Raw genomic sequence first — 21,840 nt, 5'->3', positions numbered from 1 at the left:
GCATTCGTCATTTAACGTTTCATAAATTTTAAAGCATGTTTAGGACCTAAAAAATATGATTCAGTAGATACTTTGAAAAGTGCTCCGATTTTCCCCAGTACAAAGACATGCGGTACAGGTGAATTAAGTTGGTTGAATTGTCCATAGTGTATGATTGTGTATGAATGTGTATGGATGTTTCCCAGAGATGGGTTGCAGCTGGAAGTGTCACAGCCACACAAAGGAGACAAAGCAAGAATTATTTTAAGGGTTTTATTAGTGCGATGCAACCACAGCAGAGAGGTGAAGCAAGTGGATGGTGTGGCAGAGGGAAAGCGATCTCACACACAGTTCATGAGGTAAGTTCAGTTCTTGCCCTATCTGCTGCGTAAAAAATATGCTGGATAAGTTGGCGGTTCATTCCGCTGTGGTGACCCCAGAATAATAAAGAGACTAAGCTGGAAAGGAAATGAATGAATAAATGAATGAATGATTATTTTAATATTCCCATGTACAATAGCTGAAACACACCACAAAATATAAACAAATAAACAAATAAAAATACAATCTTCCATATGTTACCTCAGGTCCAGTAATAGCTATTCAATGTAACAATGTGCATTACTAAATGTCACTTACTAAATGGCATTACTAAATATATATTAATGTAAATATATCCAAGATATCTTAAAAGAAGAAACAATTAAAATAAACAGGCAAAACAAGCATGAACTGAACATTTGACTGGAAAATCTCTTCTCTTATATACAATATTTTATAGTGTACCAATTTTTCTATAATTAGCCTCAAGATCACAAAAGAGCCAACACTCCCACCCACAGATTTATCACAGGAAGCAGAGAAAGAGCAGGTGAAACTCTCTTGTGATTAATAAATATTACTGCCATTATAGCTGAAGTTTTCTCCGTAGACTGATGCAACGCTCTGCAAACATACATACATCCACGTAAACAAAGACATTAACGCAACATGCTGATGCTGAATAAAGCAACACATCGACAACAGAACTGCATGAGCCTAAAGACTTATGATGGAATTCCACCCACAAACCCCAAAGGGACACCATGCCTGTGTGTGAGCTCAAATTTTAAATACAACCATCCCCAAAAAGATGTAAAAAAACAGATCGGGTGGCACACTAAATGACTGAGGTATAAATCTTTAAATCCTACTTTTAAGGACACCAAATACACACACTTCATGTTGTGCACACTGAAATGTACACTTAACAAATGATGTTTGCTGTTTACTTATTTAAAATTAAATGAAACAACAGAACTGGAAAAAATTGTATACGAACAGATAGTCAACTATATTACTAAAAAACATATTTTGTATGAGTTACAGTCAGGTTTTAGAGCATTACATTCCACTGAGACATGTATATTACATATGACAGACAAAAAATGGAGATCTGTAGATGGTGGCAAATATTGTGGAATGGTGCTGCTGGACCTTCAGAAGGCTTTTGAAACTGTAGACCATCAAATTTTACTATATAAATTAAAGGCAATTGGATTTGATAAAGGGTCTTTAAAGTGGATTCAGTCATATCTGCATGATAGAAATCAGAGAGTTGATATAAAGGGTATATTATCTGCTCCCTTATCAATCAATCGTGGAGTACCTCAAGGAAGTATTTTAGTTCCATTATTTTTTCTTTTATATATTAATGTTTTAAAAATATCATGTTCAGAGGAGCTCTATCTTTATGCTCATGATGCCGCAATTTTAGTATCTCATCATGACAAAAGGGCCCTGGAAGAAATTATGAGTTCACAGTTAAAAAGTGTTTATAACTGGTTTTTAGAAAACAAACTTTCTTTACACATGGGTAAAACAGAGGCTATTTTATTTGCTTCAAGAGTGAAATTAAAAAAAGATGATAATTTTGTAGTTAAGATTAATGACTGGAAAATTCAGTCAAATAATGTGATAAACTATTTGGGTTGTTTAATAGATAATAAATTATCAGGAGATGCTATGGCAAAAAAAGTTTTTACGAAGATTTATGGAAAAATTAGGTTTTTAGCAATGCAATCTGATCTTTTGGATGTTCATTCTTTACAATTGTTGGCAGGAGCTTTAATTCAACCCCATTTTGATTATGCTACGTCATTTTGGTATAGCTGCTCACAAAATTTGAAGGAGAAATTGCAAAAGGCACAAAATAAATTAGTACGAATAATTTTAAAAATGCATCCTAGAGCACATCTGCACAAAGAGTCTTTTAATAAATTAGGTATGTTAACTGTTAGTAATAGAGTGTGTTTTTTAAAACTGGGAATGGTACGTAAAATGTTTAATAATGTGGTTCCTAGCTATTTGATAAACTATTTTCAAATGGTGAGGCAACAGCATTCATACAGTATTAGGAGTTGGGATTTTAATATTTGTTTATTTAAATTTAGAAGTTTAGTGGGGAAAAATATGTTTTTATATACAAGTGCAATCATGTGGAACAAACTACCAAAATCAATTAAGGAAATAAAGGATTTAAGGTTGTTCAAAAAAGCTATCAAAAGATGGTTGTTTGATGAGGATAATTAGTTTGCATGGTGGACGAGGATCTTTCAATTTACATGTTACTTGAGTGTGAATAGGTTTGCGGCTGGAAGACCATTGGCTGTGTGAACATGTGCGGGATAAGTTAAATGTTCGTACTGCTTTGGCGACTGTTTGTTTTATTCTTCATTAGTATTTTGAAGCCATACATTGTTTTTATTTAACAGAGGACCACAATGGAAATAAGCTCAGGGCTTTATTGTGTTTTTATCCTCAACAGTTTTTTTTTTTTTTTAACAAAGTGTATGGAATACTGTTTGAACAGTTTGTCTAAAATCTGTCAAATAAAATTCAATTCAATTCAATTCAATTCAACACAAGGCTTTTTGGGGATAACTTAATTCATTTATTAATTTTCCTTTTGCTTAATCTCTTTATTTATCTGGTCACCACATTGAATGAACTGCCAACTTATCTAGCATATATTTTTACGCAGCGGATGCCCTTCCAGCTGCATCCCATCACAGGGAAACACTCATACACTATGGCCAATTTAGATTATTCAATTCACCTACAGCGCATGTTTTTGGACTGTGGGGGAAACCGAAGCACCCAGAAGAAACCCACGCCAACACAGGGAGAACATGCTCCACACAGAAATGCCAACTGACCCAGCTGTGACTCAAACCAGTAACCTTCTTGCTGTCATGTGACAGTGCTAACCTCTGAGCCACCTTTTTGACGGACAACTTAATTGTTTTATGTTCAATCCACTTAAATTTAACGTAAAGTTAACTTAATTCCCTCATGTTGCCTCAACACAAATCCATTGTGTGGAATCCAGCATTTTTTACAGTGTAATATAGGGGCCAAAAATATGTGCAAGTTTAAATGAATCACTAAAATATGAGGAACATGCAAATTATAGCAGAAATTGTAAATATTTTAAAATAGGAACTATTCTTGCAAATAAACTGCATAGTTGCAATCTAAACAAATACATTCTCGACTAAAAAAGCCTCAAAAGTATATTTTGTTTTGTAACAGTAGTAATATTTGTCAAACTGTAGTGTCTGTTTGTTGCAGGCTGTTTGTGGGCGGAGTAATACACAAAAGGTAAAGAGGCTGTACGGATGCTGATGTTACTTAAATTTATTACGGCTATCAGCCAATCAGATTCAAGATCCAGATAGAACTGTTGTATAAATAAATAAATAAATAAATATATATATATATATATATATATATATATATATATATATATATATATATATATATATATATATATATATATATATATACCTTTTTACTTTGTGTGAATGTCATTTTCCTCTTGACCACAATAAATATGTTTGATTTGACCAAATTTTACAGTTTGAACCAAAGTTAAATTATACTTTGAGAAAAACAAATAAATTGAGCTGTTACAAATTACAATAAGTGTAATTTCAAAGTATTCAAAATGTAATGTTGTGTCAGTGTATACACTTTTTAGTATGTACTTAAATGGATACTGCATTAATAGTTTAAGTTTCTTTTTTTCATCCAATGTAAGTCTAAAAAACCCAACATCCTCTATTATGTATTTAAAAATGTCAGGTGGAGTGCATGGGTGTTTTCTTTACATATATTCTATACTAAGTTTTATTGAAATGTAAAATATCAAGCAGGAGAAAGATTGCTGAGACCTTCAGTGGTTCTGCTAAGAAGACCAGATGAAATATTAATAACTGATTATATTGTTGTCACTATCTGTCTGTGACTAAGGGCTCTTATTTTGATCTTTACCACATCCCTGTTATTCTCAATTCATAGGGTGCATTCAAATTAATATACTTATGTAGTATTCCATGCTGTGTTAGTATAAGGAGTGAAATATGTTCACACTGACACCTCAAAATGAAATGGCACTGGGATTAAATATTGGCGCTTTAAGGGGGGTTCGGTGGTTTAGTTGGGATATTTTTGTCCTCAAGGTATCTGGGTAAAAATATATTTCTAAAATATCTTTATTGTACATTTCAATAAAATTACCAAAACAAACAAAATGCACACAAATTGACAGTTGTAGATACATAATGTAGGGTTTGGGGCTTTCAGACTAGGAAAAAGTAATTTATATAATCCATTCTCTAAACATTTAAGTACATACTGAATAAAAGAAGTGTGTAGTGGTCACTGATTATGTTTTACACCTGTGTCTGATGTAGTTATTGTGCATATCTTGTGTTTCCAAGGAGTTTGCTGCAGCTTCTAGTGTAATTTAATATGTTCTGTTATTCTTAATTATTGTGATGCTGCAAATAGATTAGAAATAAAAAAATAGATGTCCTGTCACGGTTTTTAAGCACATAAAAAATATCAAAATTTCACAATAAGCTATAATTTGCCTAAATGGCCAAAAAACATACAAAAATTTCTAACATTCATTATATTTTGATGATTCGTTTAAACTTAAACATTATTTTTGCCAATTATATTATATTATATTATATTATTTTGTATTATATTATATTATATTATATTATATTATATTATATTACATTATATTATATTATATTATATTATATTATATTATATTATATTATATTATATTATATTATATTATATTATATTATACTATATTATATTATATTATATTATTATATTTTTTCACAATATGCGTCAGTAACCAGCAGGTGGCGCCAGGATCTCACACTGACCTGATAAGCATTCCGTTCACTCCAACATCAGACACAAACATACTCACACTCGCTCAATTATTTACAGCTTAATGCATTCTCCAAACTGTCAACACTTCTGAGATGATACCTGTCATTTTTCATAAGCAGAGCCAGACGGCCGTAGTCCCACGCTGCCTTTCTCAAACAGGAGAAGATCAGAAGCAGGATCTAAAACAAAGGAACACCACATTAATTCATGCATAAATGCTGTATATATTCATAATAACCACATTTCCAATAATAATAATAATAATAATAATTATTATTATTATTATTATTATTATTATTATTATCATTATCATTATTATTATCATACTAGTATTATTATAACTAGTTTTTACTTATTTGCTGCATGTAAAATTTCTTAAAATTATATGTCAATATCCTAAATGACATTCATAGTGAATAATAACCTAAAGTGATTATTTTCCAGAGTACCCAGCAACCACACACACTGCGGCACTTTAAATGTGTGTCAAAGCTGCTGATATAAAAATAAAAGGCTATTTATGTGAGTAAACCCTTGGACTGACTAGACCCCAGGGCAGCAGTAATAATTAGGCATTTCTTTGGCCAGAGAAAGACGAGGTGAGTGGTTGTCTTGGAAACTAACAGGCAGCGAGGTCTGCATGCACACTTGTGTTGGTAATGACTCCGGAAGAAGCAGTCAATGACGAGACAACAGAAAACACCGGCCGACTGCTGGGAAGCTCTCTATTTAGTACGGTTAGCAACTTATGCAAAACTTAAAGGGGAAGAAGGATTTCTGCGCAGCTCTAGAAAATTTATCATGAACAATTTGTCCTGCTGAGTAATGTTTAAAGGGATAGTTTACCCAAAACTGAAGATTCTGTCATTTACTCACTACTTTGCTTTTTACAAACCTGCTTGAGCTTCTTTTTCAATATAGAAGATATTGTGAAAAAAAAAATGTGGGAACCAGTAACCATTGACTACCATAGTAGAAAAAAATGTATTATGGAAATCAATATAGAAGATATATTTCAAAAACTTGGAAACTAGTAACCATTGATTTCCATAGTAGAAAGGATGAAGCGGGGGCACTTCAGATCATTTTGGAAGGGCACTTTCTATCCAAGACTAAAAAGGGCACAGGCCTCCCATCCAGGTACTGACCAGGCGCAGCCCTTCTTAGCTTCAGTGGGCAACTATGTGAGAGCTGCACAGAGCTAGCTGCTGGTAGTAGAAAAAAATTAAAAATATGGAAGTCAAAAAAGGTACTTTGAAAAAAATAAATAAAAAAAAAAACGCTGGAAACTGGTTGGAAAACTAAAAATTTACAGTGAATGGTTGCCAATTTCCGAACTCTTTAAAATTGCTAAACTACAAGCACAGTTCCTGCTTTACACTCAAATTGCAGGTTTAAAACACAGTTTTTTTCAAAACACTACACACAATTCTCTGCATTTTGCACAATTTTCATGCAGAAAATCTTTTATTTTCGCAAGGAACACACTGTCATTCACAACTGTAAAGTCAGTTGTCCTACTTTGCATACTAACTTATCACATGAGTAAACACCTGACACACACAATTGCAATTTAGTAATCAGAGCTCATCTGGTTCAAAACTAGTTTACATGCCCACCCATGTTTTATAGTTGTTTATCTCCCTCCATATTCTCCATATTCCTCAAACCTATTGAGGATTTTTTTTTTTCTGCCTGGAGATGTAAAGTGTATGACCGAAATCCACACACACGTATACCCCTTCTCCAAGCTATAGCAGTTGATGCTTTTTATGGTTGGATTCGCCATGCAAGGTGACATTTCCCCCACTGCTTGGCCAGACCAAAACAAAAGAGGATGCAGTATTGCTATTTTTTTATTTTTTATTTTTTTTAACTGTAACTGTATTCAGTAAACACTTCTGTTGATGCTATATGTAAACCACGTTATCTGCAACTTTGTGTTGGTTGGGATGAACACTGTGTACACTGTATTTGTGGGGAAAATACAGTAAAATATATTTGGTATTTGTTTGTTTTGTATAAAAACAATACTCTGAAATATTTTACAATGCACATCTGTAGGCCTACTGTCTGTAGTAAAGTGTAACACTGAACAGAAAAAGGCTTACAGAAGGTCATTATGATAAATGGAGAAGAAGTGGTCATTACATTCAGCACATCAGTGTTCAACTGATCTTATTAATGTCTATTGATGTGATGGCTTGTGTGTGTCATTTGAAAACAAAAGACCATTTTGAGAAGAAATCACACTGTTTTGAATGTAGAGTTTCATTTTGCAGAAGAATTGAAGAGTTTTACCCAATCTGTGTGTTAGAGTTCTGACAATATAAGACCTGCTTTCAGAAAATGTGTGTAAACAATTGGAAAAAACTGTAATAACAGTACCTGCACATTATACAAAACTACATGACATAAACCTAGCCCTAACCTTAACCCTGATGCACATTCATGTTATTACAGTTTTTCCAACTACTTACACACAAAATCTTTTCTTGTCACACGATTTCTAAAACATCTCACTTAAAATGCAAAACTATATTTCAAATCTCCAAAATTGAAGCTGTTTGTCAGCCTTGAACTCAGTTTTCAATTGCATTAAACACTGCACACAATTCTCTACATAAAACACAAAACTTGAACAGGAATCCACTTGCTTTCCTTTTCCAAACACAACCAATCAAAATGCTACACTTAATCACAAGGTCACCCACGAACGCTTCTCAAATGTGGTAACACTAATTTCTTAACTGACAACTAACCAATCACTGCTTTTACATTTACATTTTACATTTAGTTATTTAGCAGACGATTTTATCCAAAGCGACTTACAAACGAGGACAAGAAAGCAATTTACACAACTATAAGAGCAACAATGAATAAGTGCTATAAGCAAGTTTCAGGTCTGTAAAGTCTAAGAAGGAAAGCATTAGTAATTTTATTTATTTATTTATTTATTTTGAGTACAGTTAGTGATATATCCAGAGAGGCAATTGCAGATTAGGAAGTGAAGTGGAGACTAAATAGGTGAGTTTTTAGTCGTTTCTTGAAAACAGCGAGTGACTCTGCCGTTCTGATGGAGAAGCACTTTAGCATCTAGACCAGCAGCCTGTAAGTACATTTAAGACTTGTTTCAGTTGTTGTGTATGGTTTGAGGACTTGTTTCCTTATTTGTAAGTCGCTTTGGATAAAAGCGTCTGCTAAATGACTAAATGTAAATGATGCAGTTAGGGAGTTCATTCCACCAACTGGGCAGATTGAACGCGAGATTTTTTGTCTAGTACAGGCCAATGGTGATGGGACACTGGGCTGTTCTGGTCCAAAAATCGGTTTCCACCCCATCCAAAGTTTGTAGTTTTGTACCTACCCCATTTTTTCCTTTTCTAAATCCTTAATTCTAAAAGAATAAAATATTTTTTTCTGAGCCTGGCATTGTAAAGTGTATGATGACCAACCCTATGCACACATGGTGCTTTTCCAGGCAATTGACGCTTCTCCCCCTGAGACTCCCTTCACACACAATTGTGTTCTTTACTGTACTCTGGAGAACATACTTTTGCTTTACATGTTCAATTTATTTATTAGTACTGTATTATTATTATATATTTTTTTACACTTTTTACATACAGTATGTTTCTTTTTTTATGCTTTAAACAATACAATAATATTTGGCCTAAAAAATATTTAGTTTTTTCAATGTTGTTGGTGTTCACAGTGTACCTGTTACTCCTCTCAGCAGATTACTGTCACTGTAAAACATTGTATTGAAATGTAGATATAAGCCTAAAGAGCAAAGAGCTTTTGAGCAACAGTGTTTACATGGCTCATTCAAACATTTGCTATTTTGAAAGTGCCATTTGATGCAAATGTTTCGTTCTGACATTTGTTTATGGCATTTTGAATGTTATATTTTGTAGATGTGGGACATTTCGCATTTTGTGTGTGCAGTTTTGAGAATGAAGAGTATTGTGTGTGTAGAGTTTTGAAAAAAGGAGACACTGTTTTGAAAATGTGTGTAAGCAGTTGGAAAAAACTGTAACTACGATCACTCAGTATACGTAATGTATAATTACTCTTTGACAATGACACCATCAAATAGAGAGCAACCCAAGCCCTAATCATTAAATGTCATGTAAATACACAGTACCCACTTGACACAGCATTTACACTTGACTTGAGATTAAATGAATGTCATGCGTTCGCAGCTAATGGAGCCTTTTAACTAGACTTATGATGTGTATAATGGCCATTAACATCTTAAATCTTAAAATCTTTCAGATTTAGGTTTAAAAAAAAAACATATGTACATTTTTATGTATTTATGAATGTATTATATCATCTTTGCATCAAATTACAAAAAAAACTTGACCACTTATGCAAGGTGTTTCTGATGCAGTGTCTATGGCTGGGCAGTAAATTTGGCCTTGTTCTCTCTTTTGGCTGCTGTTATCAGTGTCACTATTATTTTTAATTTTATAAAAGTATGGATTGCACCATTGTGGAATTCTTCTTTAATTATTTCAGTGAATAGGATTGCAAAAATATTATTTGTTGTACTTTCCCATTCACTGTGCTCTAAGTTTACCCAATGAATTAAATTATTATATATGCAGATTTTTTTTTTTTGTGTTTGACACATTAAGTATTGCATTTTAAAACACTGATTTATTTACATGCGAACAACAGCATACAGAACATATTAACAGAACATATTCAGGCACCTGCATTTCCAACAGCATAGAATAAAGAAATAATAACATAAATAGGCTTGTCCTAGAAATTTTTTACTTGAAATGTAGATTAAAACGAAAACACTGACTGAATCCTTTTAAAGAACCAGCATTGAATATTTTTTGTAATCATGTTTCATTTAATCATTTTTTTGTTCTGTCAAATAAAAAACAGCAAGCCGATCTCTCTGTGGATTATATGTATTAAATCACTCTACTGTAATTGTTAATAATCACAAATCTATGTTAACATTTTAACCAAAGTCATTATTTAACTTAATTTAAACTTAACTATTTATAACTTAAGCTTAACTTAAATTTTAACTTACACTTTCTGTGCTTTATTATTCTCTGTCACTAGCAGTCCAATAAGCACGCTGCACGTGAAGAAACAACAAGGCAATATATTGACTTATAGCCTATAGGCTTCTATAGTATATAATAATTAGGGTTTTTTACATATAATATTGCATTTGTCTAATTTGCATAGATGTTTTATTGTTTATAAAATTAACGAATCTTTTATAAGAAAACCAACTGGAAAAAAAGTTGGTTATTTGGTTGTATATGCTATATGCTTTTTTTAAAGGTCACAGGTCCTAATTAATTGGTTTAGGTGTGTTTGATATGGGTAGCAACTGAAATCTGCAGGAACGTAGATCTCCAGGAACAGGATAAAGCACCCCTGCTATATACCATGGGGGTCAAACTCTAAGTTCCTGGAGAACTGCAGGGCAGCAGAGTTTAGTTCCCACCCTGCTGCAACATTACCTGTAGATTTCTAACGAGCCTTAATTAGTTTTATCAGGTGTGTTTAATTAGAGTTACAGCTTAAAGTCCCAGTCACAGTGCACTTTTCTCCCTTTAGACTTCCACTCATACGCATATGAATGCTGCAGACCTGGAATGCTAGCTCATGTGACAAATTTTACAGTTTGCAGCATTGGAAAGTTCAAGCTTTGAGAACTCTGTACTGCGAAATCACATCATGTGATTGCTTGAGACTAATCAAAGATCTGACCATGACCTCTCTTAACAAAAATTATGGACCAGTTGCTTGCTTTTTCAGTCTTTAAATATTTTGTTTAATCCCAGTCCTTTTCGCAAAGCCATATGACAGAATTTTGCATGCTTAAACGTTAGTTTGACTGCAGCCTTGCTGTGCAGACCTGTGGCTCTCAGTTATATGTAAGATGATATATCTGCTGATTTCTTAATTTTGTTATACATTTTCTGTTTTATATTTGTTTGCTGCCAAAACAATAAAATAAATTTGTCAGAATTTACAACTTAATTAATTTAAAGAATTAATAACAGGTAAGAATACTAATTAATTTTAGTAACACCTTGACATACTATTGTGTATGCAGTATAATGCTGTGAGTTGTAACACTACAGTACAGTAATTAACTGTACACAGTTTCCAGTTAGTTACCACTACTGCTCTATTACAGTAATTAACTGGCAACACTGTTGCCAGCTACTCACTGCAATGGTTCGGTTACAGTAAACAACTGGCAACACTGTTGCCAGCCACTCACTGTAATGGTTCAGTTTCAGTAATTAACTGGCAACACTGTTGCCAGTTACTTACTGTAACCAAACTTTTACAGTGAGTAGCTGGCAACAGTGTTGCCAGTGTTCTACTGTAAAAAAGCCTGGTAAGGTCTAACAGTGCAGTGCAATAGGCAGCTCCATGTTCATATCGCCCCTGGGCATCTTCAGTGTGCGCTTGCATTGACAGTTTTGTGCTTGAGCGCCTCCAAGTGCTGATTACAGTATTTTCACCAGCTCTGTGCACGTGAACAAAAGCGGTGCGTCAAAACAAAACAAAACAAAACAAAAAAAAAACGAGCATGTGGCGTTTTTTTTTTTAAATGATGCTTTTGTGCCTGCCGTTTTGCGTGTTGGTGTACACAATCACATTGATGCCTTTTATTTAGTCACGAGGCTTTAAACGTCGACAGAAAACGCGAGCAAAAAAACGTCTCGGTGGGCACGGTCCTTTAGGCTACACACGCTCCGCATGTCTGTTGTTACAGAGCCCTGATGGCATGCATTGTAATTCGAATTATGTTCAGAGATCCTAGTTTTAAATTGGCTAACAGTCAGTTAAACTAAACTTGCTTATAGCACTTATTCATTGTTGCTCTTGGTTGTGTAAATTGCTTCCTCGTCCTCATTTGTAAGTCGCTTTGGATAAAAGCGTCTGCTAAATGACTAAATGTAAATGTAAATGTAGTATAAGATAATAACACACACAGCTGCCTAAAAAGATAGGCTAAAAATACACAGTTGATGACTTAGGCCTATTAAATTGTTATTAAAAAACTGTACTGAAAGAAAAAATGCACAAGAATGCTGCTTTTCACGCGGCTTAGCTCACGTGCTCTTGCTGCTACAGTATATCAGTTCAGTATGCTAATTATGTTATATAATACCATGTATTTCTAGTGCTAGACCATGTTCTGCTTTACTGCGGTTTACTGCGGAGATGTGCAATTTTTCTTTAAATCACTTGTGCACTCTCAGTAGCCATATCTGTATGATGAACCCGGAAATGTGAAAAGGGTGCATTAATTCTTCATAATATGTGAGCATATGTTATCATAGATGATGTACCAGCCACAGCACAACGTTGATGGCGAGGACAGTGGGCACTCCACCGAAGGGCAGACCCTGCAGGACGCTGCTGCGCGAGTGAGAGCGGTAACACCTCTCCGCCGTGCTGTTCTCCTCCATCAGGAAACTCCTGACGTCCAGCTCCTCCACAGGACGTACTCCACCTGCAGGCCAGGACTCAAACGCCATTGCAGCGGCGCAGCTCTCAGGAGACCTCTCAAAACTGTCAAAGCATCACTGGGGAGAGACGACAGGAAATAAAGTACACTGTAAAACATATTTGTTGATTAATAGTTCACATATTTTGTGATTCACAAGTGTTCACCATTTGTTTACACTTGTGAATTGTATTATGGGATGTTGACCTTCACTCTGTTGACTTTTAATGTTAAAAATTCAACTGTACAGTTTAACAAAGTGACTTTTATTGAAATTTTAGTAATAAAGTAATACATAGTGAAATAATAGATAGTAAAATAATAATAATAATATATAATAATAATATAATATAATATATATATATATATATATATATATATATATATATATATATATATATATATATATATATAGTGTATAAAAATAACAGAAAAATTCACTGGCAGTTTTTTACAAGGCCTCTGTAGCGTAATATACAACACCAACCCAAACGATTGATCATTTCAAACTATTAAATATGTTAATAAATGTCACTTTTTTTACTTTTCATGGTAAAAGTTGTTGAAAGACAGATCAAGGTCCCATAATACAATTCAAAAGCATAAATAAGCAAGAAATAATTAAAAAAAAGATGAATCCCAAAATATGGTAAACTGCTGTTTTACTGATATTTTATACAGTGTATGTATTAGTGTAAGATTTGCAGTGGTTGAAAAAGTACTGAAGTAATCAAGTAAAAGTACAATTACTTGTAATTACTTGTAGTAAAAGTATATGTTGTGAATATTACTCAAACTATGAGTAAAAAGTAGACCTTTCAAAAGTATTTAACAGTAGTATTACACTGTTAAAAACTGATGCGTTTACATGTAAATTGTGGATGTGTGTAAACGTAACATTCTGTAGTGCATCCAGGTATTCCCCAGCAGACACACATTGTCATAGGACATTAATATTAGATTAACTTTAGGTTGTGATGTCAGGTGACCAAAACTGAATGTCTAGCCAGAATCTAAGGACAATGTTTTTTTGATGTCCAATAACGACGTCAAATGATGTTGATATTTGGTCGATTTTAGGTTGTTAGAAAGTGACCAAAATCCAACATCGACCCAACATCTAAACCCAACATCATTGTCACCGACTCGGTCCCAGTCATTCCCCTCGCTGGCCAGCAGAGGTCACCATCACTGGACTTCTAACCATTACGTCATGCACAAACACTGATTGACACACACACCTGCAGCACATCACTCTGATGACCACGCTCACACATATAAGCAGCTCACACACTCAGTCCTGTGCGAAGTCTTTTCCTGCCCTGTCTGACATTGCTGAGTGCTATCTCCTTGCCTGATCTCCCATGTATTACCTGGACTATATCTGACCTTGCCTTACCTTGCCTGCTGCCTGCCCTGAACCTTGCTTGTATCCTTGACCTTGATCCACACTGCCTGCCCTGAACCCAGCCTGATATATAGCCTCTGATCCACGCCGCCTGCCTCTGACCCATGCCTGCTATCTCACTCCTTGGCAGTCAGCCGCCTGCCCATAGACGCATACTAACTACGTTTAATGTGAGTTTGCACGCTAGTGCTTATTGTGTGATTGTGATTAAACTGTTAAATAAATATACTGCAAATGGATTCCTCCGTATCAGACTCCTCATTACAATCATACTGAAATTGTTAAATACAAACATTTATTCATCAGGTATGACAAACAAAATCCAACTTCTGATAAATGTCAATAGTGGTAACGTCCACACAACGTCAAGCTGTTACATCATTAGACGTTGATTTTTGGTTGGTTTTTAGGATGTGGACATTGAAGTTTTGACGTCAATATGATTTTCATTTCCAAACAAAATGCAACGTCTCCATGACGTTGGGGTACAACGTCAATCTGACGTCATGTTGATATCTTGCTGGTTGTTTAAGCCATTTCTGTCATCATACAGTAAACATCCATCATCTTCTCATCAATGACATTCATCTGAACAGTCTCTGGGTCAAGGTGTGTAAAGATTTGGGACATCTTCTTGTACACTTTTAATGCTTCCAAACAGTTTGCTGCTTTTAAAAAGCGCCCATGTCTTGAGGCAGTATATAATGGTGCGATTTACCTTTTATGTGCGATTTGATTGGACTCTCATGGCAGATTTTTAAAATCCACATGGAGAAGAAAGAAATAAAGTAGGGACTGCAGGTTGAAGAAAAGTAGTAAACGTACAGATACTGCACTAAAAATGTACCCAAGGAAGTGTAAAGGTACACATTTATAAAACGACTTACAATTCCAGAGAAAAACTACTTAATTACAGTAATTTAAGTAGTTGTAATTAGTTACTTTACACCACTGAAGATTTGAAAGGATAAAATCATCTAGTATTCAATGATGTTGACTTCTTGATGTTAACAAGAGCTAGTGGTTTTTGTGCTTTCAGGAACTATTAGTTGAGTCAGTTAACAAAACCAGAAAATGACTCATTTAACAATTTGACCCATATGGGTTTTAAATACTGTATATGCAGATATATGCAGTCAAGTATTTAATAAATGGTTCACCCAAAAATGACATTTCTCCCTCATCCTACTGTATATAGATTTAAAAAAAAATAAATTTCATGTGCCTTCAGTTGTTCATCTGCAATCATACAAAGTTCCCATGATTACAGTTGAACCACTGAAGTCACAAGGACTGTTTCGACAATGTTTTTGGATCCTTTTCTGGACTTTGAACATTTCATAATTATAGCTGTATATGGAGGATGAGGAAGCTCTCTGATTTAATCTAAAATATCTTCATTTGTGTTCTAAAACATGAATTAAGGACTCAGAAGTTTGGAACAACATGAGGGTGAGTTATTAATAGCATAATTAAAATTTTTGAGTAAATGTGAAATTATAAAATCTGTGTGAATGAATATAATAATGTTCAATTAAGTTTTCAACAAGCTGGTCCATATTTTTGTATAATTTTGTTGATACTTTATACAGTCATTGGTTGTTACTGTGCTTCATATGGCTTTTGGCTTAAAATCTCGACTTGTACAAATACTCCGAAATCTTGATTTTATGTATTTTAATCATGCGGTTTTATGGTGTGGTCAAGATAAGATACAGCTGTGAATACGCCATCAATTTAGCATCATTTTTGTAAAACTGTAAAACAATAATTAATATTTTTACAGTACTGTGATGGTTAGGTTTAGGTTTTGGGTAGACATTATTAACATAATAAATGGGTAATTTAATTAATAATATAAATAATTCTTGTTAAATTTTGGCTACAGCTGTGTCTGATCTAGCAACAACCCTGTTTTATAACCAAAACAAGACATAAGCTGCGTCCCAAATGGTACACTATACGCACTCATGCACTATGTACTTATGCACCTACACACTCAACAGGATAGTATATGTATGTAGTGGCGTCCCAAATGGCACACTAATGTGTTTTTACTAAGCGGAAATTCAAACCGTTTCCCTGATGACGTTTGACCGTCACCAAATCAGTGAAATAAACGACCGAATTATCAAATAATACCTGCCGTGAGTATTGCCACATTTACCATCGGGAGGCACTATAATCACTCTCGTAGAAGAATTTTGCTTTCACCATCCAAAATAAATAAGTTATCCAACATGTGTGCCCGATAGCTCCGCCCCTTCCGCTACGTAAGCAAACCTGCGGTCGTTGAGTGCGTGAAGTGTCCATCATTCCACGCTTCATTTTAGCGGCTGAATGAGTGCATCAACCGGGTAATTAAAGTGCACTTATTATTTTTAGAGTTTTCAGTGTGAACGCACTACTTACACTATTTATACTACAAAATGGCGTAGAATAGTGCATAAGTATGCGATTTGGGATGCAGCTATATTTATTATTCCCAAAGTGTTTATTCAGATGTCAGACCAATGTTGAAACAAAACGATACAAGAACAGAGCGTTTTAAAATAGCTGTATCATCCTGGATTCGAACCCACTATCGCTGCATGGTAGTCAGGGGCCCTAATCACTCCACTAAGTCACTTGAAGGTTCAAATCTATAAAGTGGAGTTCAATACCCAAATTTGCTCAACTGAAACTTACTGAAAGTTAGCTGATAATAGTTAGCTGAAACTATTCTAGTGCTATACATAACAAATGACCACTAAGTGTCACTGTAGAGATGGGTTTTAAAACATTTCGAAGCTTCGACACATTTGCTTCGACTGTTTCAGTGTTTCATGGATTCTCGCTTTGCCCACTACAAACGTTATGATGCAAACATCTGAGGTTTTAGTGGCCACATGACCACACTGTTGCTCTGAAAATCTTCACCCTGGCAGCAGTTTCCATACAGTTTTGGTTTCAATAACCTGCATTTGCGTGCGTACAAATCACATGGAAGTTTTGGAGTTGGGAGTTCTTGTGTACAGAGCCTTACATGCTCTTCATAAGACCTTTTTTGGACTTTTGGTTCATTCAATGTCTGTGTCCTTCAAAAATAAAATTAAAAAATGCAGCAATTGGGACACAGCTGACAAGGATAATTGGTTTCCATAGTTCCCAATTATTAATTCCTGTGTCTTGTTCAGTTTCTCATCACCCTGTGTGCATTTAAGCCCTTGTTTGGTTCAATACATTGTGCATTGACCTTCATTGTTTCTGTGTAAAAATAAGGTTAAATGACTGCCGTAGTAATGGCCTTTTCTGTATCTTCCTGCACAGACTTAACAATTAAAAACTGATAATAAATATTAACAAGAAATAATATATTTATTAATAATGAGTAGCAATGATTAATACTAAGATCTGATTTTAGTTTGCATCGTTGAAGTGTTTTCTAAAAGATTACTGACGAAAGTGTTTCAGAAACAGTAGAAACAAAACTTTCCTTTTGATCACCATTTAATCCATTGTCTAGGAGAAACAGCAGAGATGGAAAAATTTTTTTAATTTATGTAATTTCTTCCCTTAGGATTCTTTCTAATCAGCTACTACGAAAGATGTGCATGAGTAAGGATGGGGAAATTATAGTCTTCCTCTGGCCGTCGGCAAAATGTGTGTAATGGTCTATTCCGTATGAATATATCAATTGGGAATTCAGACCACTGCTCTGAAATTAGAAAATAATTTCCATAATTACAAGACGATAACTTTATTATCATTAAATAATTAGTGGTTAGCACTGTCATCGGTTCGAGTCCTGGCTGGATCAGTTGGCATTTCTGTGTGGAGTTTGCATGTTCTCCCCATGCTAGCGTGGGTTTCTTCTGGGTGCTCCGGTTTCCCCCACAGTCAAAAGAGATGGTATGGATGAATTGAATAAACTAAATTGTCTGTAATGTATGAGTGTGAATGAGTTTGTAAGGATGTTTCCCAGTACTGGGTTGCAGCTGTTAGGGCATCTGCTGTGTAAAACATGTTGGATAAGTTGGCTGTGGTGACCCCTGATGAATAAAGGGACTAAGCCGAAGGAAAATGAATGAACGAATGAAAATCCAAATGCAATATTTAAAATAGTTTGATCCACATTACCTTTTAGAAGTTATTCTTTTTTTCAGTAAAGAAGCCTCTAAATCAATGTGATAAATGACAGTAAATTAATTTCCACAAATGCTGCTCTTTTTTATTATTATTTTTGTTTATTTTGATTTTTTTGGATGGAAATGTATCACACACACACACACACACACACACACACACACACACACACACACAGACACACACCAAATTATCAGTTTAACACGATTTCCTGAAGGATCACCTCTCATTGAAGACTGGAAAACTGAAAAGCTGAAATAAAATCACCTTACCAAATATTTCTGTTATATTTCACAACCATTTTCACATGGTTGCCAGGTTCAAGCAGTTTAAGCAATGTAGCCTGCACATGAACATGTAAATTTGGTCTAAACCTTTAAACAAACACATAGGCAGCACAAAGCTCTGTTTCTTTCGATTTAACAGATGTTTTTCGGTTACCTTTATGAATATTGCCCTCAAGCGGATTAACAGGAACACACAAAAGGGTCAGCACTCACCGGTTTGTTTGCTGATTTCACAGATAATGCTGTGCCTTAAACTGCTGGTTGCCATAGTAAAACAAACCATCTTTCAGCTCATACAAACTCAGGTCAAATTGGTCCATCAAATTACTTTTTTTAAAGGCCAAGTCATGCAACATCACATCGAATCAACAGGTAATTCACATATTTTTCTGTTGTAGATCCTTTAAAAACCTATAGATAAAATATGAATGAATGAGAACATTCATGAAGGTATGTGTGTGTATGTGTGTGTGTGTGTGTGTGTGTGTGTCCTTGAAATTTAAAATGCTTAAAGAAATAGTTAACCCAAAAATACAAATTTTGGGTCACACTTTACTTTATGGTCCGTTTGTTGCATTTAAATTACATTGCATCTACATGACAACTAATTCTCATTAGATTATAGGTAGATTGTTAGGTTGGGGTTAGTGTAATCTGACATGTATGGTACTTGCAAAGTTTCTTATAGTCAGCTAAATGTCTTTTGAAGGAGCAGTATCACCAGATATTAAGCAGACAGTAATACTCAAATGGACCATCCAAATAAAGTGTGACCAAATTCTATCATGTTTAACTCACCCTTTACTTATTTCAAACCTTTATAAGTTTCTTTCTTCGGTTGAACACTAAAGAAAACATTTTGAAAAATGTTAGAAACATGTAACCATTGACTTCCTTAGTATTTGTTTTTTAGTTTGGAAGTCAATGATTACAGGTTATCAGGTGATTGTAAACACTTGACTATGCAACTGAACTTTAACACAAGTAATAGCATCTTTTCCATTAAATGTTTGGCTCTCAACAATAGAATAAAAACAAACAAATCATTCCCCTTCTAGGGAACTTCAACACTGCGTCTAACCAGAACGCTAGGGGGAACACCTCTTTTATACGCGTCTTGAAGCACATGTGAAATCAATCTAATGTAATTAAGCAGGTGTCGTCAGACCAGAGAGTATAAAAGCCTGTACTGAGCATTCAGTATCAACTTCTTTGCTTTCAAGAAGCACGCACGTGAAAATACACCCTCTTTCTGTGATCTTTCATTACTGATTTGCATACACAAAATACAAAAAAACTGACAACTTACTTTTTTATTTTGGTATGGCAGAGAAAAACTTTAAACGTTGTGTGCCTCCATGCCCTCGCTTTATTACGGCTGGTGACTCACATGATTTGTGTTTAGAGTGTTTGGGAGAAGAGCATGCCCTGGTAGCATTTGAGAATGCTGACTGTGGACACTGTGACGTTCTCTCCCGTAAAGAGCTGCGCAGTCGGAGAGAGTTCTTTAATAAAGCTCCCGTGGCGCACGCTCCTCGCGGTTCGGGTCCCGCTCGTGCTGAGGCTGAGCGTCGACTTCGGTCGTGGGGTTCACAGCTAGATCTGGTGGATGAGATGGAGACGGACTCTGTCCTTTCTCTCTCTGGATCCGTGAGATCTAATCCTCCTTCGGGAGCGTCAGAAGCACGCTCTGCGGTTTCTTCTGCGCCTCGTGAGAGGGCGGCGTCCTCCGTTTCCGAGGAAACCGAGGCGCCGCAGCAACAAATAAAAAGAGGGTCGGGGAATCTGCCGCCCCAGTCAGCGGAATATGAGGAGTTAGTGGAGGTGATTTCACGTGCTGCTGACCGGTTCGATGTAATAGATTGGCAGCCAGCACGTGAGCAGCAGCAGCTGCGTCTGACAGGAATGCTGGATGAGAGAGAATTACCCAGCAGAGTAGATCCTCCACTAAGGGACCTCCCCTTTTGTCCCGAGCTACATGATGCGGTTTCTAAATCATGGAAAAATCCGTATTCAGCATGGTTAATGACACCAAAAACAGCTATTTATTCAGCAGTTCGTGGGCTTTGTTGTCGAGACCATTAAGATTAACATCGGGTCTAGTCAGTAAAGCATATATGACGGCTGGTCAGTCTGTTGGATGCCTGCACACCATGTCAGTGCTGCAGGCATATCAGGCTGACCTAATTAAAGAGTGCCTAGATGGTGGGGGAGCAACACCCGAACAGCTTCGAGAAGCTCTTCGGGCGTCAGATCTAGCTTTAAGAGCTACTAAAGAGGCAGCCTCTAGTTTGGGGCGATCTATGGCTACCCTGGTGGCTACTGAGCGGCACCTCTGGCTGACACAAGCAGAAGTGTCAGAAACCGATAGAGCTATTCTTATGGACGCTCCAATATCGAGCTCAGGGCTCTTCGGTGACGCCGTTGATCGTGTCGCCGAATCCCTCGACAGAGTTAAAAAACGCTCTAGCTCCCTCGGGGACTTTCTTCCCCCAAGATCAAAAAGTCTGGGCCAGCCGTCAACCAGCTCCTCATATCATGAAGTTCAAAGGATAAAACAAAGTCCTGACGTGTTGGGGGTCAGGCTTTCCAGGGCCCCCCCTGGACGCCGAGAGCACCATTCAGCGCTCTCACTGAACCAGGGTCCGCGGAGAAAGGGAGAGACCACCTCACCACGTATGCTGGTGGGGGGCTCTGTGTCTCCCGGGGTGGGCGTTCCTCAGTGTCTGAGGGCATTGGGGGCCCCACCCCCTCTGCAGGGGGGTCAAAGAACAACCAGAGGCCAGTCTCGAGAGGCTGGTACCCCTAGCACATTTTTTGGCAGCGTGGAAACACCTGCCGATGGTGTCCCAGTGGGTCCTGTTCACAGTAGAACACGGCTACAAAATACAGTTTTGTGCACGCCCACCTCGCTTCAACGGTATTGCACCCACCATAGTGAAGCCAGAACAGGCTCTGGTTATGGAACAGGAAGTACTGGCCTTATTAATAAAAGGCGCAATAGAGCGTGTTCTCCCACTCGACAAAGAGTCAGGGTTTTACAGCCGGTATTTTATAGTTCCCAAAAAGGATGGGGGATTGCGTCCCATATTAGATCTGATAAATCTAAATCGGTCCGTCGAGGCCCTCAGGTTCAGGATGTTAACCATCAAAAATGTGGTGTCACAAATTCAGTCCGAGGACTGGTTTGTGACGATAGACCTGAAAGACGCATACTTCCATATTTCCATCCTTCCCCAACACAGGAAATACCTGAGGTTCGCTTGCGGGGGCGAAGCGTTCCAGTATCGGGT

At 36.1% G+C, this 21,840-nt stretch overlaps 1 protein-coding gene across 3 annotated transcripts in view; it reads right to left on the bottom strand.

Annotated features, from left to right (window-relative positions):
* tmem63c (transmembrane protein 63C) overlaps positions 1-21,840 on the bottom strand; it is a 143,213-nt gene that overhangs the window by 76,997 nt on the left and 44,376 nt on the right. For 2 of the 3 annotated variants that reach the window (XM_005158882.5, XM_068214295.2), the window contains exons 2-3: positions 12,570-12,806; positions 5,317-5,396 (exon numbers count right to left, since the gene is read on the bottom strand). In XM_005158882.5, the coding sequence (XP_005158939.1) occupies positions 5,317-5,396; positions 12,570-12,758 (269 nt within the window). In that variant the 5' untranslated portion in view covers positions 12,759-12,806. 3 annotated transcript variants of the gene reach the window in all.

Source organism: Danio rerio, chromosome 17 (assembly GCF_049306965.1).
Source record: "Danio rerio strain Tuebingen ecotype United States chromosome 17, GRCz12tu, whole genome shotgun sequence".
Classification (NCBI taxonomy): Eukaryota; Metazoa; Chordata; class Actinopteri; order Cypriniformes; family Danionidae; genus Danio; species Danio rerio.
Note: the sequence above shows the minus strand (reverse complement) of the source record. Positions and strands in the feature narration are given on the sequence as shown.